Source organism: Engraulis encrasicolus, chromosome 22 (assembly GCF_034702125.1).
Source record: "Engraulis encrasicolus isolate BLACKSEA-1 chromosome 22, IST_EnEncr_1.0, whole genome shotgun sequence".
NCBI lineage: Eukaryota > Metazoa > Chordata > Actinopteri > Clupeiformes > Engraulidae > Engraulis > Engraulis encrasicolus.
The window spans coordinates 24854945-24877642 of NC_085878.1; the positions used below are offsets into that span (position 1 = coordinate 24854945).

Genomic DNA, 22698 nt, shown 5'->3' on the forward strand with positions numbered 1-22698 from the left:
CCTGGTTATTAAGCCCATCTCCTTAACCACTAGGCTACGGATGCCCTTGGATGTTATGTAAGGGTTAACGTTCGGCGAGAAGGTCGCTACCGTGGAATAGCAGCACGACAGAGAGAATCTTTAGACCCCGACGCGGAGCGGAGGGGTCTTGTTCTCTCTGAAGTGCTGCTATTCCACAAAGCGACCGACTCGCCGAAAGTTAACCCGCTTATTATATGGATATACTTAAATGATTCACACATGGCGGGGGCATTTCTTTAGACCCATTTAATGTTAAGATTGTTGCTGCGCAAAACAAAACAGTGCCGTTGTGGAACACCGCTAGGCAACAGCTAGGTAGCCAGGACAACAGGTGTTGTCTATCACAGCAGCTGATTAGAGTGACAAAAGACCGGACCCCCTGCGGAGTGATATGAAACATTCGCTTTAGCCACTGACTTGTATACAAGCCAGTGGCTTTAGCAGTGAACGTCTTGTTGCCATTGACAGCGGTAGCCAGGACAACGGGTGCTGTCTATCACAGCAGCTGATTAGAGTCTTGTTGAAAAGTCGCTTTAGCAGTGAAAAGTCTTGTTGCCATTGACAGCGGTCTGTTATAGACCAACCCGTCCGTTATCGAAAAATAACAGACGTCCGAACGTTGGGGAGCCCCGTTGAAATGAATGGAGCATTCGACAGATGACGTCACAACCATATAATAAATTATAGTTAACAGTTGAACTTACACTGCCGAAGAGGAACTTCTTGACCATGCGCAGGATGAGGTAGGCCCAGAACATGTGAAGCAGCAGGAGGACCACCAGCATGGCGTTGAAAAAGTAATATCCGAAGAAGGCCGGGTAGTGGTTCAGAGGGTATACCCATGTGCAGTGGATGATCCTGTAGGAGAGATGAGGAGGGTAGCAACAGTGTTATAACAATAGCAATAGTATTTAGTAGCGTTTAGCCACTTAAAAGTCTCTGTTGCTCTGTGGGATGGGGGAGGGGGGAATACAAGCATTGGTGTCACTTTTACCTCTAATGTACTTTACTTGGGAATCTGCTGCTACTACTGAGTGACAATTCCGTTGTCTGTTTGACAATAACAATAAACTCTTGAATCTTGATTTGTATAGCACATTATCATACACAAATGTCATTCAATGTGCTTGAGAAATGGAAAATGAAAGAATACAAAATATTGAAAGAGAATGAAATAAATACCCCTAATCAAAGGCAGATGAAAAAAAAAAGCTGTCTTAAATTTCTTTTTAAAACGCCACCGTTGGGCCAGTTCTAATTTCGAAGCTGGTTGCAACATTTGGCAGCATTAAGGCTAAATGCCACATCACCCTGTCTGGATTTTACACTGGGCATAACCAGCAGAGGAGACTCTGAAGACTTCAAGTGTCTTTTAGGATGATATTGCTATTATCACTAATTTACATGTAGGCAGCATGACCACATCCATGTGCTGATATGCTAAATCACAAGAACACAAGATTATTATACAATACAATACAATACAATATCTTTTATTTGTCATTGTGACAAGCACAACGAAATTGTGCATTATCATGTAACAAGTGCAGGAATGAAGCATCCCAATTTCATAGGCACCAACACTGCATCTCTAATACTTCATTCCTCCAAGGTAGGAAAAAACTGCACTGGGCAGCATGCTTGGAAAAGGTCCAGGTCAGCAAACGCACAATAATGATATAGAAAATAAATACAGTGCGATATAAATTTGTATTAATAGAAATTATTGGCTAAGGCTGAAAGATGGCAGTGCAAACATATTCCATAAGTGCCAAGTATTTGAAGTGTAATTACAGCATAATGAAGGATTAATTAGCCTGGAAAAGTTCCTAATCATAGACCCGTCTTGGTGTTCCAATATAGAACTCTCACAGTGAATGCATGCCTTAGGGTCCATTAGTCTAATCAGACGTGCCATCTGATTCGTCATCTCAATGCAAAATGTGCGAGTGTGGACTCCAGCAGTCGTTTTGCTTGTTGCACGTGTGGTATTCACTAGTGGGCACGTCCAAAACTGAAGGCACGGAATCTGATGTATTTTCAAAGGTCATTTTTTATATTTTCTGGGCTGGAGTCTTCAGAGAACAACTCCCTAGAAGACCTTTCTACAAACGTATGTTCCTGTACTGGGGAAGTAGACGTGTCTTATGGAAACAAAAAAGATTAAGATCATCAGCTAAGTTGTGCAGTATAGAGCAAGCCAAAGGTCACGATAACATGTGTTAGAAAACATGCACCACACCATTTACAGTGAGGAGAATAAGTATTTGATCCCTTGCTCATTTTGTTGGTTTGCCCACTAATAAAGACATGATCAGTCTTTAATGTTAATGATAATATGTATTCTAATATGGAGAGACAGAATATCAAAAAGAAAATCCAAAAATTAACTCTAAAGAATATATAATAATTGATTTATATTTAATTGAGGGAAATAAGTATTTGATCCCCTGCCAACCATTAAGAGTTCTGATCCCGCAGTTCAAATGGCATTTCCAATCAACTTGTTATCTGAATTGAACATACCTGTTAATAGTAACCTACACAAAAGACACATTGAATCTGCAGAATCAGTCCATAAAATCAGTCAATCAATCAAACTAAACTCGCCAACATGGGACAGACCAAAAAGCTGTCAAAGGATGTCAGGGACAAGATTTTGGAACTCAACAAGGCTGAAATGGGCTCCTGGATATTAAAGAGCAAACTGTTGGTGCATTTCTTCCCAATTTTAGGACATACAAAATGATCATCAATCATCAATCTTAGGCCTGTCTCTGGTTCCATACAAGATTTGACCTTGTGGGAATTTAATAATCAGAAAAAAGGAGATAAAGCACCTTAAAACTGTATGGGAGGAGCTAGGAAATTATTTCAAGGCAGATGGGACCTAAATCATTAAGAAAACTATAGGAAACACTTGATACCACAGCGGATTAAAATCTTGCAGTGCATGTATGGTACCCCGGCTTCAGAAGGAATCTGTTCAGGCTCACCTGAGGTTTGCCAATGAACATCAAACTGGATTAGGATATGATTGGGAGGTGCTGGAATCAGATGACACCAAAATCAAACTGTTTGGCATTAACACAACTCGATGTGTTTGGAGGAAAAGAAATGCTGCCTATGATACCAAGAACAACACCTTCTCCAACATCATAAATGAAATTGGTAACATTATGTTTTGAGGTTGTTTGTCTGGCCAAGACACAGGACAACTTCACATCGTCAAGAAATTGATAGAAGGAGACATGTAAACGTACAATGCTGCATGCCAACCTCTTTCCCACCACCACTAGACTGAAGGTGGGTCATGGATTGGCCTCCCAATATGATAATAATCCATAACATACAGCCCAAGCAACGAAGGAGTAGCTCAAGCAGAAGCATATTAAGGTCATGAAGTGGCCTAGACAGTTTCCAAACATTAACCCTATACTAATCCTGTGAAGGGAACAGAAGTTCCCATTTGGCAAGCTACAGTCATACAACTTAAGTGATTTAGAGATGATCTGCAAAGAAAAGCGGACAAAAATCCTTTCTAATATATCCACAAACATTGTCATTAACTGAAAGAAACATCTGACCTCTGTATGAGAAAACAAGGGCTTTGCCACCAAGTAATTTTGTCTTCTTTGGCTAGAGGGGTCAAATACTTATTTTCCTCAATGGAATACAAATCAATTAAAATATATTCTTCAAAGTCATTTTCTGGATTTTCTTTTTGATATTCTGTATCTCTGTATTAGAATACATTTTATCATTAATATTATAGAATGATCATGTCTTTATTAGTGAGCAAACCAACAAAATCAGCAAGGGATCAAATACTTATTCTCCTCACTGTATATGAAGGTTTTCGAGTTAATTCCTTCACTCCTGTTCATGTTTCGTGTAAGAGCTTTTTTGATGACTACAGCCCTGTGTGACAAATAAACAAAACCTACAGTTGAAGAATCGAGATGTAACAATCTCACAAATGCTCGTGTAAACACATGTCAGGGATTTCGACAAATGAGGGCGATTCTTACCAGAATGGAAAGATTATGAGCCTGGTAACCAAGAACACAATGGCAAAAACAACGAAGATGGAATTGCAGGTCGTCTCCCATTTGGCGTAATTGAATAATTTGGCAGACTGCAACGAGAAAGAGAGAGAGAGAGAGAGAGAGAGAGAGAGAGAGAGAGAGAGAGAGAGAGAGAGAGACAGAGAGACAGAGAAAGACAGAGAGAGAGAGAAAATAAGAGACACGACATACGAACAAATCCTCAGAATTTACAGCACAAGCAAATGACATCATTCACTCCCACAGCAGTGCAGTGCAGTGCAGTGCAAGGCAAGCATCTGGACTTGCGAAGGCAAGTGTAAAACTGTAAGACCCAATACAAAAGACTGCCAGTTACTGTCCATGTGCACTTCATAACTCTAATCACCGGTGTGACCCGAAGGTCACAGCTATTGTGCGGGGCCACTGACAGCTTTGGACGGGTCTGCACCAAAGTAATCTGAAAGGTCCCTCTACTCAATAAATACAATTGAATGGGGATCCAGTTCTGTCCCCCTCTCTTTCTAGGCCCGGGACAACTCTGACCCATTTGTCCTCCCTGTCGGCCTCCCTGCTCTTGCACAATACAGCCCAGTTCAGTACCTCGAGCAGAACGTCGGAGGCGTCGTGCACGAGCATGACCAGTGTTCCAACGCGGATATAGTTTGCACACCACGAGAAGCTCAGCAGGATTAAGGTGGCCAAGTGGTGAATAACTTGTTCCTTGAAGTCCTGCAGAATAAGAAAAGAAAAGAAAAGGAAGAAGGAGGGAGGAAATAAGTTTTTTAATTCGACTCTACACAATATCCCAATGCCAATCATTAAATGTAGTCAAGCGGGAAAAAAGGACAAATGTTTTTTTAAAAGTCTGTTTCTGCAGCTATACTTGCCTTTCTCTTCACATCAAATGTGATGCGGAGAAGAAGAGAACAGTAGAAGCCCATTTCCAGCATGTAATACCAGTACTGGGACTCCAGCATTGACTGTAGAAATAAAAAATCATTTAGGTTTAGAGTTCTTAAAATGATTTCTATTGATGTCTATCAATGTGGATATCACATTAATAAACATCTTTAAAAGTCATTTAAAAAATCAGAAATCTGAAATCTTACGTCATTAAGCAAAGCTGCCATATCATGTGCGTCACATACTACCCAGATGCAGTAGATCATTTAAATGACCATATTGAGCCAGTTTCTTAAACCAATCACTGGTGTTGTTCTTTGGATTGAATTTGGCTTCCACCACGAGGGGGGAAATGTATTTATGTCCAGACACATTCCATTATTTAGTGAAATAAATGGACCTGCTTCTAAATATGGAGTTGATCACAGTTTGATTGGAAGCTGGAGGGTAAGTACCCTGAGTTTTATGCATTGCCGATGTTGTAAATCTGATTGTTGCATGAATATGTCAAACCTTGACTAGAGGTGATTAAGTTCTTATGTGCATTTCACGTAAAATAAAAAATAGAGCTGCACATAGTTTTATTTTTAGTAGCATACATCAGGCGTTTGGGTGAATGCTGCCTGACCCAAGATCTTAATTTTCCATCAATAAATTAAATAACAATTGAAACGCTAAACGCACCTGTTTCGGGTAGCCGACCCACATTTGCCGAGTGTCGTAAAACCATTCTTTCTGTGGAGGAAACAGGACAGTCAGAAACAATTATGTGCAACTTGCAGCTGAAGAAGAAGAACATTATAGTAATTTTAAGTCTCTGTAATTACATGTTATTATCTTACTTTGTTTTAATGGGAAAGAGAGTTTTTGTTGATAGTTCATGAATCCAATTACAAGAAATAAACAATGACTATATCAAAGCCACAGATGCGTTGTTAATTAACAGTGTATGAGTAAAATGCAACAAGGGTGTCTAATTCGGCTCTTTTGAATTCTGTTGTACAAATGCATGTGTGATGGCTGGTTTGAAATGAATAGCTCAAAACAAAACAAAAATAGGCCAACTGACTACCCATAGCAAACCTCCAACTGTACCAAACACCGGGACAACACAATTTATTATCATTTCATACAGACACAGACTTCAAACCAACACATAAAAGGGGACAATAATGTATACATATACTATGGTACCTGTAACCCGTCCGGTTTGTGTGTTTTTCCCCAAGCACATCTATATTTTTGTGCATCTAAAAGGGTATTCCCACCGTGATCAAATCTCAATGTTCCCAACTCCAATGCCATCCCTTCGGGGGCCAATACAACAGAGGAGCACAGATCAGTTTCATCCCGTCCAGTCACAGAGAGCTCTTGGAAGGGAACACTCCTGTCTCCTGTCTCCTGTCCTACTGTACACTTGCCACAGAAACACACTCAGGAGACAGGCCCTGAAGACACTAACGCAGCTACGTGGCACTGGCACAAAGCATTATCAAGTGCCATGTTATAAGGACCACAGGTCAATCAAAATTGTTAAGACACAGCCCCTGTTTTGAGTTTGTTTTTACCAGAATAGCATTGACGAAGTACTACTAAGGACTTTGTGTCATAATAGTAGTATAGCCTAGTATTATGGTAGTGAAGGCTTTTCAACCAATAGTGAAGCGTTACACTAATGGAATGGTGCACATTATGAGAAAGAAAGAAAGCTTCAAGGTGGGCGCACTTCTTACAGTGCCGAATAGGGTGCACCCTGGCCTTGTGTCATAACTTAGGCGTGTATTTGCACACACACAGGTGACAATACTGGGGGAAAGGTCATTGTTATTCATTGTTTATCTTGCCTATTATGGTTGAGGTGCAGACAGGGCCGCTGACAGCTTTGGCCGAGCCCGGGACAAAGTCATCTGAAAGGCCCCTCCACCCGATACATGCAATGTAATGAGGACCCGATTCTGAACAGACCCCTTTATCCCCCCCATCAGCTTTCCGGGGTGCAGACATACTCACATCATATAGAGCCAGAAGTCCCCCGAGCGAGGCACCAAAGTAGAAGGCTAGTCTCCAGCTACAAAGGGTGGGGAAAAAGAAGAGCTAAGATTACAAATGAGGTCAAACTGCACTGTATAGAATAGCACCTGAACACAAGAAACAGACCCAGAAGGCCCAAAGGCCCTAAGCCATATTTGGATGACATGGTATGAGCAGAGGAAGTCAAAGTAAAAGTAGAGAAGTCTTTTTTGTAATGAGTATTTATAAACTGTACTTAGAAGTCCTTAAGAAGGTTAATCAGTAGATACAGATACAGAAACAGTATACAGGAACAATATGAATAGAAATGAAAATAGATTGATCTCAGTGTCAGAGCATACACTACATTCCGATGCTTCTGCAGCCATAAAGCTGGCAATCATGAATATGTTGGCCTGCAAAACGTATTCAGTTTGTGTACCTTTTGTATTAGTAGTAGATATTGTGTATAAGAGTATTACCACACACAATCTATCTACCTATTCAAGACTCATATAAAACTCAACTCATACAATACAAAAGTTTGTAAGGGGCAAAAAGATGGATGAAGGCATGGACGCACATACAGCCAACTTTACCAGTTAAGACACAGCGTAATAAATTAGCTGTTACCAGAATGGGAATGACAGTGCATTACGACTGGTCCAGGCCACGGTCCTGTCCCGCGTTGACTACTGCAACTCACTCATGACAGGTCTACCTGCTTGTGCGCTAAAGCCTCTGCAGATGATCCAGAATGCGGCGGCACGGTTGATTTTCAATCAACCCAAAAGGACCCATGTTACTCCTCTATTTATTGAGTTGCACTGGTTACCGATCGCCGCCCGGATCAAGCACAAGGCATTGACCCTTGCCTACAAAACCATCACAGGAACGGCCCCAGCCTATCTGAAGGACCTACTAACGCCTTATGTTACTGGAAGAGAACTGCGCTCATCCAGCACAAGCCGTCTGGCTCTGCCATCCAGTCGCTCTAGGTACTCCCAGTCAAGATTGTTCTCCGTTGTGGTACCCAAGTGGTGGAACAGTCTCCCAGAGGCAGCAAGACTGAGCACATCTCTTGCAGCTTTCAAGAAACAACTAAAGACATTCCTCTTTCGAGAGAATCTACTAGACTAATGCTTGAACTGGCCTTGCCCCAGGGCAGACTCCTGACATGATGTTTAGTTTAGTTTAGTTTGTGAGTGTGTGTTTGTGTGTGTGTGTACTCGTTATTTACTCTTTATATTAAAAAAAAAACCAAACAAACAAAAAAAAAACCAACTAACCCCTCTTTGCAACTGCACTTGTTGTTCTGTATATCTCCTGTGCACTTTGTATTTGCTTGTGATGTTGGCTTGATTATGTCCTCTTTTGAAAGTCGCTTTGGTTATAAAGCGTCTGCCAAATGCAATGTAATGTAATGTAATGTAATACTATAGGCCCTGTGTTATGTCATAGCATTATAGTACTATGGTAGTTTTCAATGACTATTACAGCGTGCCACTGGAGGGACGGTGTGCATTAAGGGTTAATAACAGAATTCCTCCTACACCTTTGGTAGGTAGCAGGAGGCATAATAAGAGAACATAAAATATCTAACAAATAGAATTCAAATAGGTTCGCTCCGCACCTGGCCTCTTTGAACTTCTTCAGGACGCCCGGACGCTCCTGGTTCCGTCTCCTCCTGAACCAGCGCTCCACCTGCCTGGGTGTCAAGCTGCATTTCTTAGACAGTCCGTCAATATCTGCCTGGGAGAGAAAGGTCAAGTGAGCTGTTGAGGTTTCCGCTCGTCATACGCCGCTGCCCAGGTGGTTGTCAACTCCCTTTTGCATACACACGCTTCACAAACAGCTTGCCGAAAGTCAGGCCTAATTATTTTGCCGTCGAATAAGCACATACTCAGACGAAGCCAGAAATACAAACACAAACACACACACACACACACACACACACACACACACACACACACACACACACACACACACACACACACACACACACACACACACACACGCATACACACAAGCACACACGCACGCACGCACGTGCACACACACACGCACGCAGGCACGCACGCACACACACACACACACACACACACACACCCCAAGCAAAGCAAACATACTTTGTACACACACTGTCTTAAAGCCCCGTTTGTTACAAAACACACTGACACTTATTAACAGGCCCTGACAGCAGTAATCATGACGCTTCAATTTGTTTAGGCTGAAGGGAGATCTATTTGTCTCGCCTCAGCAAGCCCCAAAGGGGATTTCAAAGGGATTTCTTCAGCTAGTTTAGTTATGCACCGCAGGGGGTTAACTTAACATGTCTCCTTTTGATACAGTGTGTACTCCCTCAGGAATTATTCTGACATAGATGATTTTACACACACACACACACACACACACACACACACACACACACACACACACACACACACACACACACACACACACACACACACACACACACACACACACACACACACACACACACACACAAACACACACACACACACACACACACACACACACACACACACACACACACACACACACACACACACACACACACACACAGAAACGCACGCAGGCACACACACACACGTACTGTATGCACGCACACAAACACACACACGCACACACACGCACACACACAGGCTGACATCACTAACTGGTCATAAGTCATAACCACAGGGAAGAGAGACACAAGTGCTGTTATGACATGACTCCACAGCCAAAGCCAAAGCTAAAGCCATAGTCAAAGCTTGTCCAAATGTTGCCCAATTGCGGCATGAGTCAGCCGGTTTGAGGTCAAATAAAAGAGGTGAACGGTTTTAGCTATGAGCTAATGAGGAAACAAGTCAATTTACAGACAGTCCAAACATACACAGACACACTTATGCACATGTGCGTGCACACACACACACACACACACACACACACACACACACACACACACACACACACACACACACACACACACACACACACACACACACACACACACACACACACACACACACACACACACACACACACACACTTGTACACGTGTACACACAGGCATGCACACACATGCATACACAATTATGCTGTATTTACCTGTCCAGGGTTTTTGGAATGGGAAAAATGGAGTTCGAGCACTGGGTTATGGGCTAATTTTAGCCTGGTCTGCTCTCTCACTCCCAGTAAGGCTGCACATGGCGTACCAATAAAGCTGCAAGTGGAAAGGAGGGAAAAAAGAAAACGTTCATGTTGTAGATTGGTGCTTTTACAAAAGACAAGAAAATATGAGTAATGTTGTAAGACAAAGAGCGACATATGTAACACCAAATTCTGTTTTAATTAGTATAACCACCCCTCAAAAGGATTGAAAGGGAATTGCCTTTGGTTGGTTTGTTTTGCTGTCTGTTTCTGGCTGGTGTGTTTGTTAGCGACATTACACAAAAAGACTACAGTACTTATTGGATTTATGCACATTTTTCAGGAAAGCTGGGCAATGAGTATGACACCTAGATGACCCCATTAACCTTTCGGCAAAAGTGGGTCAAGGTCGAGCTTAAAGGTCATAACTGTGAAAAACAATTTACTTGACACCTTTTTCAAAAATATATATTTGCAGACTTTTCTTGCCTTTGTTGGATAGGACGGTTAGAGAGGAGACAGGACACTAGTGTGAGAGAGAGAGACAGGGAAGGATCCGGAAATGGCCTCGGGCCAGAGCCCGGGTCCCCAGCATAACAACATGGGGCCTTTGCCGATCGAGCCATGGCCAAGGCCACTTCAGACCTTGTTTATAAAGTAAGATATAATTATATCCATTGCAATAGTGAAGAAAACGAGCTGCTAGGGAAGGGATTGGCTGTGCCGGGCACCACTTGTTTCTTATTAAAATACATTTTAAATGATTTCTTATACATTTTTACGTGAAGACATTGACTTCTCAACAGCCAAAAAATATGGTAATACCGGTATTATCTTCATTACTACGTGGCCATATGAGTATGTGTCTGAGGAAAAAGTGGTCTGAGTCTGAGACGAATGACAATACAGCAACAGACACAGACGATTAGGAACAAAACACCACTTCAGTGAATGACACAGCAAAGCCCTGAGTCCTCCACCGAGGGGCCCTGAGCCTCCTTTGTCACATGTGCATTCCTCAGTCTTACCTTTCGAACAGGTACCTGACGACCAGGAAGGCCAGCGCGAGGGGCGCGGCGACATAGAGGTGGGAGGCCTTGGCGTAGACACGCCCCTCCTTGTCCTCCAGGTCGGTCCAGGTGAGGTTGTAAGGAAGCCAGAGGCGGTCCCACCAGAACCACGCACTGATCGTCGCAAGCATCCCGCCGAGGCTGTGAGGGACAACACACACACACACACACACACACACACACACACACACACACACACACACACACACACACACACACACACACACACACACACACACAAGCACACAGATGTAAACAAGCAAAACACGCAGATAGAGACAAATATAAACAAACAGAGCAGCACTTACACAGACAAATATAAATAAACACACCTGCACTTACACAGAGAAATACAAACAAACACGCAAGCACTCAGACAAACAATCAACACATACACACAGACACACACACACAAACACACACAAACACAAACACACACAAACACACACACACACACACACACACACACACACACACACACACACACACACACACACACACACACACACACACACACACACACACACACACACACACACACACACACACACACACACACACACACACACACAGAGCTGTCAGCAGAGCATCAATGAGCATGTTGCCACTAACCTGGGCAACCATTGTCATGCAGATGTGCTTAGATAAGGCCACCACAGAGTGAGTGAGATTCTAATCGCAATGTGTGAAGAGTAACGAGCCTGAATTACATCACATGGCCTTTTAACCAGAATAAAAGGTGTTGATAACGGAAACAGATATCACAGGCTCCTGGGGTGATGCATTTTAGAATGAGAGGGAAAGAGAGAGACACACAGAGACAGTAAGTGCGGAAGAAAAAGAAAAAAAGAAAGATAGCCCATTGGGAAACTCCAACTCCCATTGTCATTGTGACACAGCACTCCACAGCACACAAGTGAACACTGCACACTGCACACAATGAAATTGCATTCATGCCTCACCCGTGCAAGGGGGCAGCCCTCAGTGGCGCCCCATGGGGAGCAGTGCGGTGGGACGGTACCATGCTCAGGGTACCTCAGTCATGGAGGAGGATGGGGGAGAGCACTGGTTGATTACTCCCCCCACCAACCTGGCGGGTCGGGAGTCGAACCGGCAACCTCTGGGATGCAAGTCTGACGCCCTAACCGCTCACCCATGACTGCCCAGAGATGGAGTAAAAGGTTATGTGGCAAAGAGAGAGAGAGAGAGAGAGAGAGAGAGAGAGAGAGAGAGAGAGAGAGAGAGAGAGAGAGAGAGAGAGAGAGAGAGAGTGTCAAAGGAAGGGAAAGAATTTGAGAGAGCGGAGTCTCTTTGTTAACTTTCCAGCTATTTGAGCAGCTTTCTTTCAACCAAATTGTCCTCGGTGGGTGACGGTTGGCCCTTGCCAGAGAGAGTAGGTGTATTTCCAGTCCTTATTTCCGATGTAAATATTTGCAAAGTGCTCCTCAACCCTCTTTGCTACAGCTGCTCTCAGTGTAACACACTGAACAAACGACCAGCCGGGCGAGCGGGCGGATAGGCAGGGTAGGTAGGCAAGTAGGCAGGCAGTCAATCCTGAAGCCTAGCAACCGCCGTCACCACCATGGCTGCCGCACAAATAGTAGTAGTGTGTGTGTGTGTGTGTGTGTGTGCGCGCGCATGTCCGCACGCGTGTGTGTGTGTGTGTGTGTGTGTGTGTGTGTGTGTGTGTGTGTGTGTGTGTGTGTGTGTGTGTGTGTGTGTGTGTGTATGTGTGTGTGTGTGTGTGTGTGTGTGTGTGTGCGCGCGCATGTGTGTGTGTGTGCGCGCACGCGCGTGTGTGTGTGTGTTTACTGTACAGTTTAAATAAAGACCTAAACAGAATCCGGTTGGTGTAATGTCAGTCAGCAAAGTCAAACAACATAGGATGAAGGCTTTTCTTTTTTTTCTCCCTGGCGTGAGATCGCGCAAGGGAGAACAGCTAGTGCTGAAACTATCAACAATAAATAGGGGCATGTTTGTACTATGTCCTCAGGCAACATGAGTGGCACAAACACACACACCTGCTCCCAACCAAGATGATTTAAAGGCACAACACAAGTTAAAATTATTATTTCACAATGCTACTATCACCATGTCAGAATCGTCACAATAGGACATGACTGAAAATGCACAACAAAATATGTTCTATGTATGTCTGCTGTTGCCCAGTCTTGCACTTTATATGTCTGTAAGGGTATTGTATAGGTACTCTAGGTGTAATGTATGTGTACTGTCTATGTCAATTGTCTATGTCCACACCTAAAGTCTATGTCTATGTCTGCATGGGAAAGTAAGAAATGTAATTTCAATTCTTTGTATGACCAGTGTAAAGAAATTGACAGTAAAACTGACTTGACTTGACTTGACTTGCCTAAAATCACTATTTTTTTGCCTCGTCTGTAACTTCCTGGCAAAACATAGGGAGGGATGACAAACCACCTGTTAGAGTAGTGCGTATCTGTCCAGAAACAGAATTGTGTTGATATTGGCTCGGACAAAGAGCCGTTGCAAAAGCAAACACATATTTTTAAAAGGATTTTCCAGAGCTGACACTGATTACAGAGTGAAGGTAATTGTGCTGTCTGTCTATACTACAATCATAACGGCTATGGCTTAAAGCAGCTACAGCACATGCCAAATAAGTCAATAAATTACTAGACACAAATGACCAAAGAAAAACGTACAAAATAGTCCTTCACCAAACAACTTCATAACGCAAACAAAGATAGTGCTGCAGAGTGCCGAGTGACTAAAACAGAGTGTTCTCTAAAGCTGGGAGTGAAACGTTACACCTTCTCTAAGATTCAGGCTGACATGCCCACTTAACTCCCAGCAGTACAGCTTGGGTCTCCACACACAGATTTTCGACACGAATGAAGTTTTAACAAAGAGTTCCCTGAGACAATGAACAAAGTATACAGTGCTGCTGGGAAACACTGCTTTTGAACTGACACATTCATTTTCCAACTGTCAGGTGAGGCCATTGCCCGTTGCCTATACCAAGTATTCTCAGACATGGTGGTTCTGCCCAGAATTTTGTTTCCATGAGTACTTGGCAATAAAACGCAAACATTCCTCAGAGAAGAGAACTGAAGATGAAGGCTATAGAAGTAGAGTGAACAATGACATGACATTGGAGGGAAAGAACTGTAATACGCTGTGGTGAATTATTTTCAAACGAGCAAGGCGTAAGCGTGTTAACATTCTCAGAATTCTTTCTGAAAGCTAGTGAGAGTGATGGACAGGAGGGGAAAAGGTACCCCTAGGGTAGGAAATCACACACTACAGCACATCATCACCTGAAATACTTTCCTTATATTAATACATACCATAATAAGCATCCATAGACAGAATTAAAACCCTAAATGAGTTAGAAGAAGCAGAGAAGCAGGTATAGGTGTTACTGTATGTCTGATCACCACAGCCAGGTACCTAAAGGTGCTTTCCTTCTTTCAAACTCACCCTAGCAACTGCACTGTTACCCTTTGGAATATCAATGTTGACAAAACCCCCTTGTAAATCAACGCACCAACCGAAAGCAAAGACCCATTTCAGATATACACACAGAAGGTCGAAAAAAAGAGAATACGATAGACACAAACCAACATACCTGTCTACCTCCACGTTTTCAGGAGAGCGGAAAGGGAGGGAGAGGGAGGGAGAGGTAGAGAGAGAGAGAGAGAGGGAGAGTGAGATGGAGTGAGAGAGCTAGAGCAGGAGCGACAGAGAGGGAGAGAGAGAGAGGGACACAGAGAGAAAAAAAGGGAGGGACGGAGGGAACACAGGTAAAGAGAACCGCCCCCCTCCTGGCTATAGTCGGCTCTGCTCCAGTGCTCCTGGTGGGAAAGAGTGGAGTCTGATAGCAGGGATCTCTCTCTCTCCACACAGGCATGCTCTTTGTTTGGAATTCTAATGGGTCACACCCAGCTTAGTTACTCGCCACAAGAGGGTGAATGACAAGCCGAGAACCGTGCTGGGCTAGGAGGGGACACCTACACACACACACACACACACACACACACACACACACACACACACACACACACACACACACACACACACACACACACACACACACACACACACACACACACACACACACACACACACACACACAAGACCTAGGCCTCAGGGATTGACCTCCTGCCCCTATCCACATCTAATTTGCATGGTACAATTGATACAGCAAACCAAACTGTGCTGCTATCGCGGTTCACAGCCCTCAGATCTGGAGTGCGTGTGCTTGTGTGTGCATGCGTGCATGTGTGACCACTGGTGCTCAGCAATTTAGCAAAGAAGGCCAGGTCAGGGCATGTATAACACACACACAAACACGCATGCACACACGCATACACACACACACACACACACACACACACACACACACACACACACACACACACACATGAAGCAATATAGGCATTAGAGGGGCTCGTAGTGGTGGGTGTAGCTGGCTGTGAGAGCCGGACGACTGTTTGTTACATTACATGTCATGTTTGAGCTGTGCTGCTGTCTCTCCATAACCCCCCCTTCTGTATTTGCTTAAGAGGTGGAGACAGCTGGTTGGCATTCAATTAGATGAAAGCGGTCGGACCCTCCCTGATCAGAGTCCACTACAGCTGATTATCGGGACACTCACAGTTTGGGTTGGGGGCTGGAAACATACTATATCTGATATCTGAATATACTATGACTAATTTCATGACGTTTAAAGCAACAACGTGGCATAGAAGGGCAATGTGAATTATTAACTTCAAAGCAAACTTGTAACGTTTATACGTGTACTTCCCTGCCTGAACAAATGATATGACAACTTTATAGCAGCTGTAAAATCATAGTCATAAAAGGTATCTCTCAGTCCTAGCCCAGAGCATCTTCATACAGTTTGCACCTGTACAGTGCATTAATATCCATCAACAGTGTTGGCGAAACAGTGTAATTTGTGGTACTCCATCTCCTATTAGTCCCTAAGTGGTTGGTTGTGCTATGTTAAACTGGTTTAAAGAGATTATGAATATCGTGAATATTATTTCACATAATGGCTATGTTTACATGAGACATTTAATTCGGAATTAATAATCGGAATTAAAAACGTGTAAACATAGCCAATATTAGCCTGTTTTGATATGTTGCCAGAGGTTACCAGGTGGTTGGGAGGAAGCTGGTGTGCGGAGCTGGTTTGGAAAGAGCTGGTGATGACATTTCCTCATTGCCAATATCATGCCACGATGGTGTGCCATAGCTTTGCCTGCATAATCCCCATCAAAGGACAAGAACACACGCACACACGCTCGCAGGCAAGCATACACACACACACACACACACACACACACACACACACACACACACACACACACACACACACACACACACACACACACACACACACACACACACACAATGGTGAGCCATATCAGAGGGTTGCCCAGACTCACGAAAAGATAAGAAATACTAGACAAAGAATAAGCATTTCATTTCACCTTTAATTTTTTCCCCTGACAAATATTCATCATTGTCACCAAGTAGTTTGTTTCATTGGCGGATGTTCATTTGGAGCATGTCCTTATAAAACACATGATAAAACACACACACACACAATATATGGCACATACAGCTCCAGGCCACTTTATTAGAATAGCATGAAAAAGTTGATTTATTTCCATAATTCCATCAATAATGTTAAACTGTCATGGATTATAGATTCATGGCCCAGTTTTTTAACTATTCCAATCATTAAATTGTTTATTTTTACACATTTTGGTCTTCCAGCTCAAAAAAAAACACGAATTGGGGAATTCGCATCATTAGAATATTGTAATAAAATCAAAATTTTCTTCATCAAAATTTGTTTCACATCAGTGCACATCAAATCAGTTGAAATGTGGTACTTTCTACACAACATGCAATGTTCAATACTTGGTTAGGACTCTCTCTGTCTTAATATTATTAATAATAACGGCCATGATGCGTTTAACATTGAAGTCAATGGCAGAAACAGTGCATGGGAGTAATGGAAGGCCAGATATCCTTGATGCTTTGCCGTCAGCTGTTTTTGTATAGCTGACCTGGTGTCCCACACTTCACTCTTCAATATACCCTGTAGATTTCCATGCCACGTTTTGTCGCTAACTCACCGGTTTAATTCTAAATCACCAGAAATGAAACCCCATTGAAAATGAATGGGGTTTTATTTCTGGTGAGTTAGAATTAAACTGGTGAGTTAACACCAAAATGTAGCATGGGTATCTACGGGTATATTGAAGAGTGAAGTGTGGGACACCAGGTCAACAAACAAGAACAGCTGACGGCAAAGCATCAAGGATATCTGGCTTTCATTACTCCCATGCACTGTTTCTGCCATTGACTTCAATGTTAAACGCATCATGGCCGTTATTAAGACAGAGAGAGTCCTAACCAAGTATTGAACATTGCATGTTAGGTAGAAAGTACCACATTTCAACTGATTTGATGTGCACTGATGTGAAACGAATTTTGATGAAGAAAATTGTGATTTTATTACAATATTCTAATAATGCGAATTTCCCAATTCATGGGTTTTTTGAGCTGGAAGGCCAAATTATGTAAAAAGAAAAACTTGAATGATTGGAATAGTTAAACAACTGGGCCATGCATCTACAATCCATGACAGTTTAATATTATTGATGGAATTATGGAAATAAATCAACTTTTTCATGCTATTCTAATAAAGTGGCCTGGAGCTGTATATTCACAGAAATGTGTTAGAAGAGTACAGTATTTGCAGCTACTTCATATTATCGTACGTTGTGTTACAGTCATGACATTGTCTCCAAGTCAGAAAAGCCAATGAAAATTCCCTACAATGTAAGCCATGACGTGTCAATAATGTGGGTGGCTACTTGCCAGGTTACCACCAGACCTCATCACAAGTGAGATAAGGTCTGGAGACCTGCCTACTGTAAACCCCGTAGAGGGTGTGTGGTTTATGATCGACGAAGGATGTTTATTGGGTGTTACAAATGTGTATCATTTGGCATACGAAGCCCATAGCCAATCTTGTCAATTGTATCTATCCAAACAAACTGCAGTCATTGTCTTTCCAAGCCCTCCTGCTCTCTGATTGGAGACCATGATTGGGAACCCTCGCTGAGGGATAGATTTTATGCTGTCTTTCAGATTGAAGAATTGTGCAAAGCAGCATGGGATTTCCCAAGCTAGGTGACTACTACATTTCACCTGACCTCATGAGGATCCAACGGGGAATTAATTATGAAAAGGCTGAATAACCAATTCTTATTTGAAGATAAATGCACTTCAAACATACAGGTAGAAAAATATTTGTCATTATACACAGTATAGCGACATGTCATTTCAAATGATGAGTTCTGAAAGCTAGCAAAACAATCCACTCTTTTCTTCAATTGCACTTAAGAGCTTCACAAGTGAGACTGGATTATATGGAAACAAATTCTTTCTCTGTAACCTTATTATAACAGTCTTCAACTCCCTGAGGCAAAGAACTACTTTTCGGGCTACAGATGTGTCTGTGTGCTTGGCAACATCTACTGAATCATTGCTTGGATCAAGCCTCTGTTTGCAGTCTGGCAGTGAGATGGACGGCTGGCCTCCATCTTTGCTTAGAGATCCTGGTGCAACTCTCTGGCCCATTTCAGGCAAACTCACGCAAACATCCATCTCCATCTCCTCCTCCTCCTCCTGCTGCTGGTGATGCTGTTCTTTCTCCTCTTTCACCTCCTTCATCTCCTTCTCATCCTTCATGTTCTCCTCCTCCTCCTCTTCTTCTTCTTCTTCAGATGAGCTCCCATAGTCCACCAGTCGTGGACAAGCCTGTGACGCCCCAGCAGCACCGACCTCACCCCGACCGTCACTTGAATGAGATTGCTCTGCTTCACCAACAGCTGATTTGCCATGATGAGATAAGACAAAGCCGCCACTGTTCACTGTCCACCTGTTGCACCTTTGAGGCTCCAAGATCTGACATGAGCGACTGAAGCCTTCCCAGTCGCCACGGAGCAGTTTCAGGTAGCGGACAACGTATTCCAGGAAGCAGGTTTCGGAGGAGATGAGGAAGTCCAGGAGGACGGAGTGGTCGAAGGCCAGACCTCTGAGGAGGACGACGAAGTGGCAGTGGGGGTTTGACCCCGTCTCACAGCATCCAGTGGCCTCTGGAGAACCACCCACACTAAGAAAGGACAATAACCAGAATTAGTGTGTTTATTGGTCAAGTAGACAAGGCTACATTAGACAATAGACAATGTTAGTCACTTACACATCCATCAAATTGTAAATATCCAGGGTATTGAGATTATTGTAATTGGGTCTCCTTTGCATCCATGCAATTGAACACACAATATGATACAAACATACTATTTATAGCTTACAATTATCAAATTTTCATGAATAATAAAATCTCCAGCATGACTTCGCCCTACTTTTTCTGACGGGTGTGGAGGATGAGCAAAGCTCTGGCAGCCTCGACCATGTCATCGTCCTGGTCCCCAAACACCACGGACACGCACAGGCAGCCATGATGGCTATTTCGTAGCGGAACACTGTGGCGCCTCAGGAAGAGGAGTAACTCTTTTAGATACGACGAAGTATAAATGGCCTGGCTGCCACCTGTGAAATGAATGAAATGAAAACAAAATGGGAGGGACTTTAGAACAAACACTGCCACCTGCTGTTGACATGGCCACAGTGCACATGTGTGAAACAGCTCTCACAACACTACCATGTGTTTCTGTTGCCCAGAACTTACTTAGCGCAGATGATTTCACCAATTGGAATTAATGACTTCAGTTATTGACTTGAGTGACACAAGTGCCTTCACCTATATCAGTCTTTACTATTGTGTCACCCTGGGTGGCTTAGACCACAGTCCGAGTCCAACCCAAAAATAGATGTAAAATGTAAGAAAACAAAAAATTAGAATTACTTTTGAGATGAGCAGCTTGGGAATGGTACTCCAGCGACTTGAGAAGAACCATGCTCACTGCCCTCAGCATTACATCGTCTGCTCTGCCATCCGAACCCATCTGCATGGTCCCACCAAAGAAGCTAGGACTGGCTCTCACGGGCACGTGCTGCAACCACCCACAGTCCACCGCCTGCAGCACTGACCCGGTCAGCAGGCCCATATCCTCAGCCAGATGGGGATCTCTGTGCAATGCCGTAGAGCTCAGAGCTCCAGGGAGCCAGTCCTCTCCGGACCTCTGCAGCACGGTTCTCTTCAGGAGCAAAAGCACGTGCCTCTTCACAAAGTACTGGGCCTGACTCTGCATCAGCTGCAGGAGTGCTGGCGTCCGGGTGAACAGCAGCCTCTGGCTTGAGACGCAGGTGCCCAATCGGAAACGGGCAGCGGTAAGAGCGTCGAGTAGGTCCATGAACGTGGCGAGTGTTGTCCCCCATCCATCTGCTGCCAAAAAGTTGGGGCTCTGGAGAAGCCATGAATACATGGACGTGACCCCAGAGTCAATCCTGGTGAGGAGTTTCTCGATTTGTTCTGAGAAGGAAAACAAAGGATTTATGATCAAAGGAGCATGGTCAAAGTCAAATCTATCTGTCTGTACAAATGACAACAAACAGCGTGTAAGTGACCAAAGAGATGAACTGTTACCTGACTTGTGTTCATTGTTTGTTTTGAGCAGACTTTTAATGGCAGTAGTGAGGGACCAGAGGCCACAATCCCATCGGTGGCATAAACTGTGCATTTGGAAGGTTTCATCACAAAGACTTTCCATTACCACACCACATGAGTCCTAAAGAGAACACAGAAATGAAAATGAGTAAAAAGTGACTGACAAGTAACACAACCCACCAATTCATTCAGGTTTGATAAGATGACATGAAAATGAAGATGAGTAAAAAAAATAGGATTGACAAATGTAAAAAAATGCAATTCATTTAAGTTTGATAATTTAAAGGTGAAAGGTACTCACTGAGCTTTGCAGTTCACAGATGAGGAGGGAGGACACACACTTTGCTGCCAAGTGAGACAGCAATCTATCCTTGTTACCAAAATACAGGACCTGTGGAAGAATCAACAAATCAGGCCGTGGCAACAATAGCATACAATTTCAAAAGAACACTATGGTAAACCATATCATGCCATACAACTTACAAGGCTTGAAATTAATGTATATTCTTCCTGAAGTACCCGAAACAGATTTTGAATATAAAGTTTGAGGATGTCTGATAGTTTTGGATCCAATAACTTGACAGACATTTTTTCCACAAGTGAGAGATTCAGCAGAGTGTCTTGTAATCTTGGCTGATACACGGTGCCCTTATAATTAAGGCCAGTTTGTTCTGATTCAATGGAAGTTGCAAGATGGGTCTCGGGAACAGAGGGACTGCTGATACTTGCGTTGATGAAAGATGCCAACTCCTGGACATCATTGCTAGGACGTGCTCCCAGCCGAAATTCTCCGTACACATCTCGCAAAATGACTGAAATATTATCCATGGTAGTGGTAGTTAAAAGACACGTGTTTTCATTTGAGTAAACAGCTTTCGCTTATCTAAATGCTGAACAATATTGCACAAAACACATCTACAGCAGAACTGTCATCGTGTTTTCCTGTTTTCTTCTTCAATGTGTCAAATACACGCATCATCACAACAAAGAATTGAGCATTACCGCCATCTGCTGGTCTGGCAATGGTACTAATTGTCACCACTTGTGTGTCATTTGAATAAACTATCCCTACATGTAGGCTTGATAACCTCTGATGAGAAAAAGACAAATATTTGACTATTTATTTTACAATATTGTTTAATTGTTGCACTTCAGCATAACCCTGCCTGCACATGTGTGAGAAACATTAACATAAAAGGCTATGCAGAGTTATGATGTCTCAGATTATGCCCTGCCTCTCCATGGCTGCCAAGGAGACCATTTATTTACTGCATGTCCCTTTCTGCATTCCGCACAGACTGACCTGAATAATATCTTAGTGTCTATGATCAGGGACGCAGACAGCTTTGGCCAGACCAGGCTCAAACCCGACTGTATGCATTGGGTTTGGGGCCCTTTAAAGAGGACCCCATTCTGGGCGACCTCTCTCCCTGGGCCCAGAACAAGATACCCGCTTAATTTATATTTATTTCTAAGGACATAGTTTTGAGTGAAATCTGAGATAATTCGGTTTAGTCTGGCACTGGTAGATTTCCAAAACATGGTGTGTGTGTGTGTGTGTGTGTGTGTGTGTGTGTGTGTGTGTGTGTGTGTGTGTGTGTGTGTGTGTGTGTGTGTGTGTGTGTGTGTGTGTGTGTGTGTGTGTGTCAGTAATGAGATAGTAATGGAAATGGAAAATAATGGATAGGCCTATGCATGACCCTGACCCTTGGGCGATTCTAAAAAGTACGATCTCATTCATGCATTCTTTCATTTATTAATTTACACATTTGGAATTTGAAAAAAAATGCTAGATCTTGTTTTGTTACACTGTATTGGATTTGCAATTTTATATACCATAATCAAACAGCAGGCA

General features: G+C 43.1%; 2 protein-coding genes across 3 annotated transcripts in view; both read right to left on the reverse strand.

The window, feature by feature from the left end:
• cers3a (ceramide synthase 3a) overlaps positions 1–15008 on the reverse strand; it is a 23854-nt gene extending 8846 nt beyond the window's left edge. Inside the window, exons 1-10 of one of the 2 annotated variants that reach the window (XM_063187980.1) lie at positions 14817–15008; positions 11165–11347; positions 10095–10209; positions 8617–8735; positions 6984–7041; positions 5658–5708; positions 4958–5050; positions 4671–4799; positions 4053–4159; positions 726–879 (exon numbers count right to left, since the gene is read on the reverse strand). In XM_063187980.1, coding sequence (XP_063044050.1) covers positions 726–879; positions 4053–4159; positions 4671–4799; positions 4958–5050; positions 5658–5708; positions 6984–7041; positions 8617–8735; positions 10095–10209; positions 11165–11337 — 999 coding nt within the window. In that variant the 5' untranslated portion in view covers positions 11338–11347; positions 14817–15008. Of the gene's footprint in view, positions 1–725; positions 880–4052; positions 4160–4670; positions 4800–4957; positions 5051–5657; positions 5709–6983; positions 7042–8616; positions 8736–10094; positions 10210–11164; positions 11348–14668; positions 14778–14816 lie in introns of those variants that run through there. The other variant, XM_063187981.1, reaches the window with a different exon arrangement.
• A 2722-nt stretch (positions 15009–17730) lies between these two features.
• lins1 (lines homolog 1) lies at positions 17731–21741 on the reverse strand. Its single transcript, XM_063189134.1, has 6 exons — positions 21327–21741; positions 21145–21234; positions 20823–20964; positions 20142–20708; positions 19639–19825; positions 17731–19388 (listed from the first exon to the last, which is right to left on the reverse strand). The coding sequence occupies exons 1-6, from the start codon at positions 21669–21671 to the stop codon at positions 18578–18580; spliced, it is 2142 nt and encodes a 713-aa protein (XP_063045204.1). The 5' UTR covers positions 21672–21741; the 3' UTR covers positions 17731–18577.
• Positions 21742–22698: the final 957 nt, after the last annotated feature.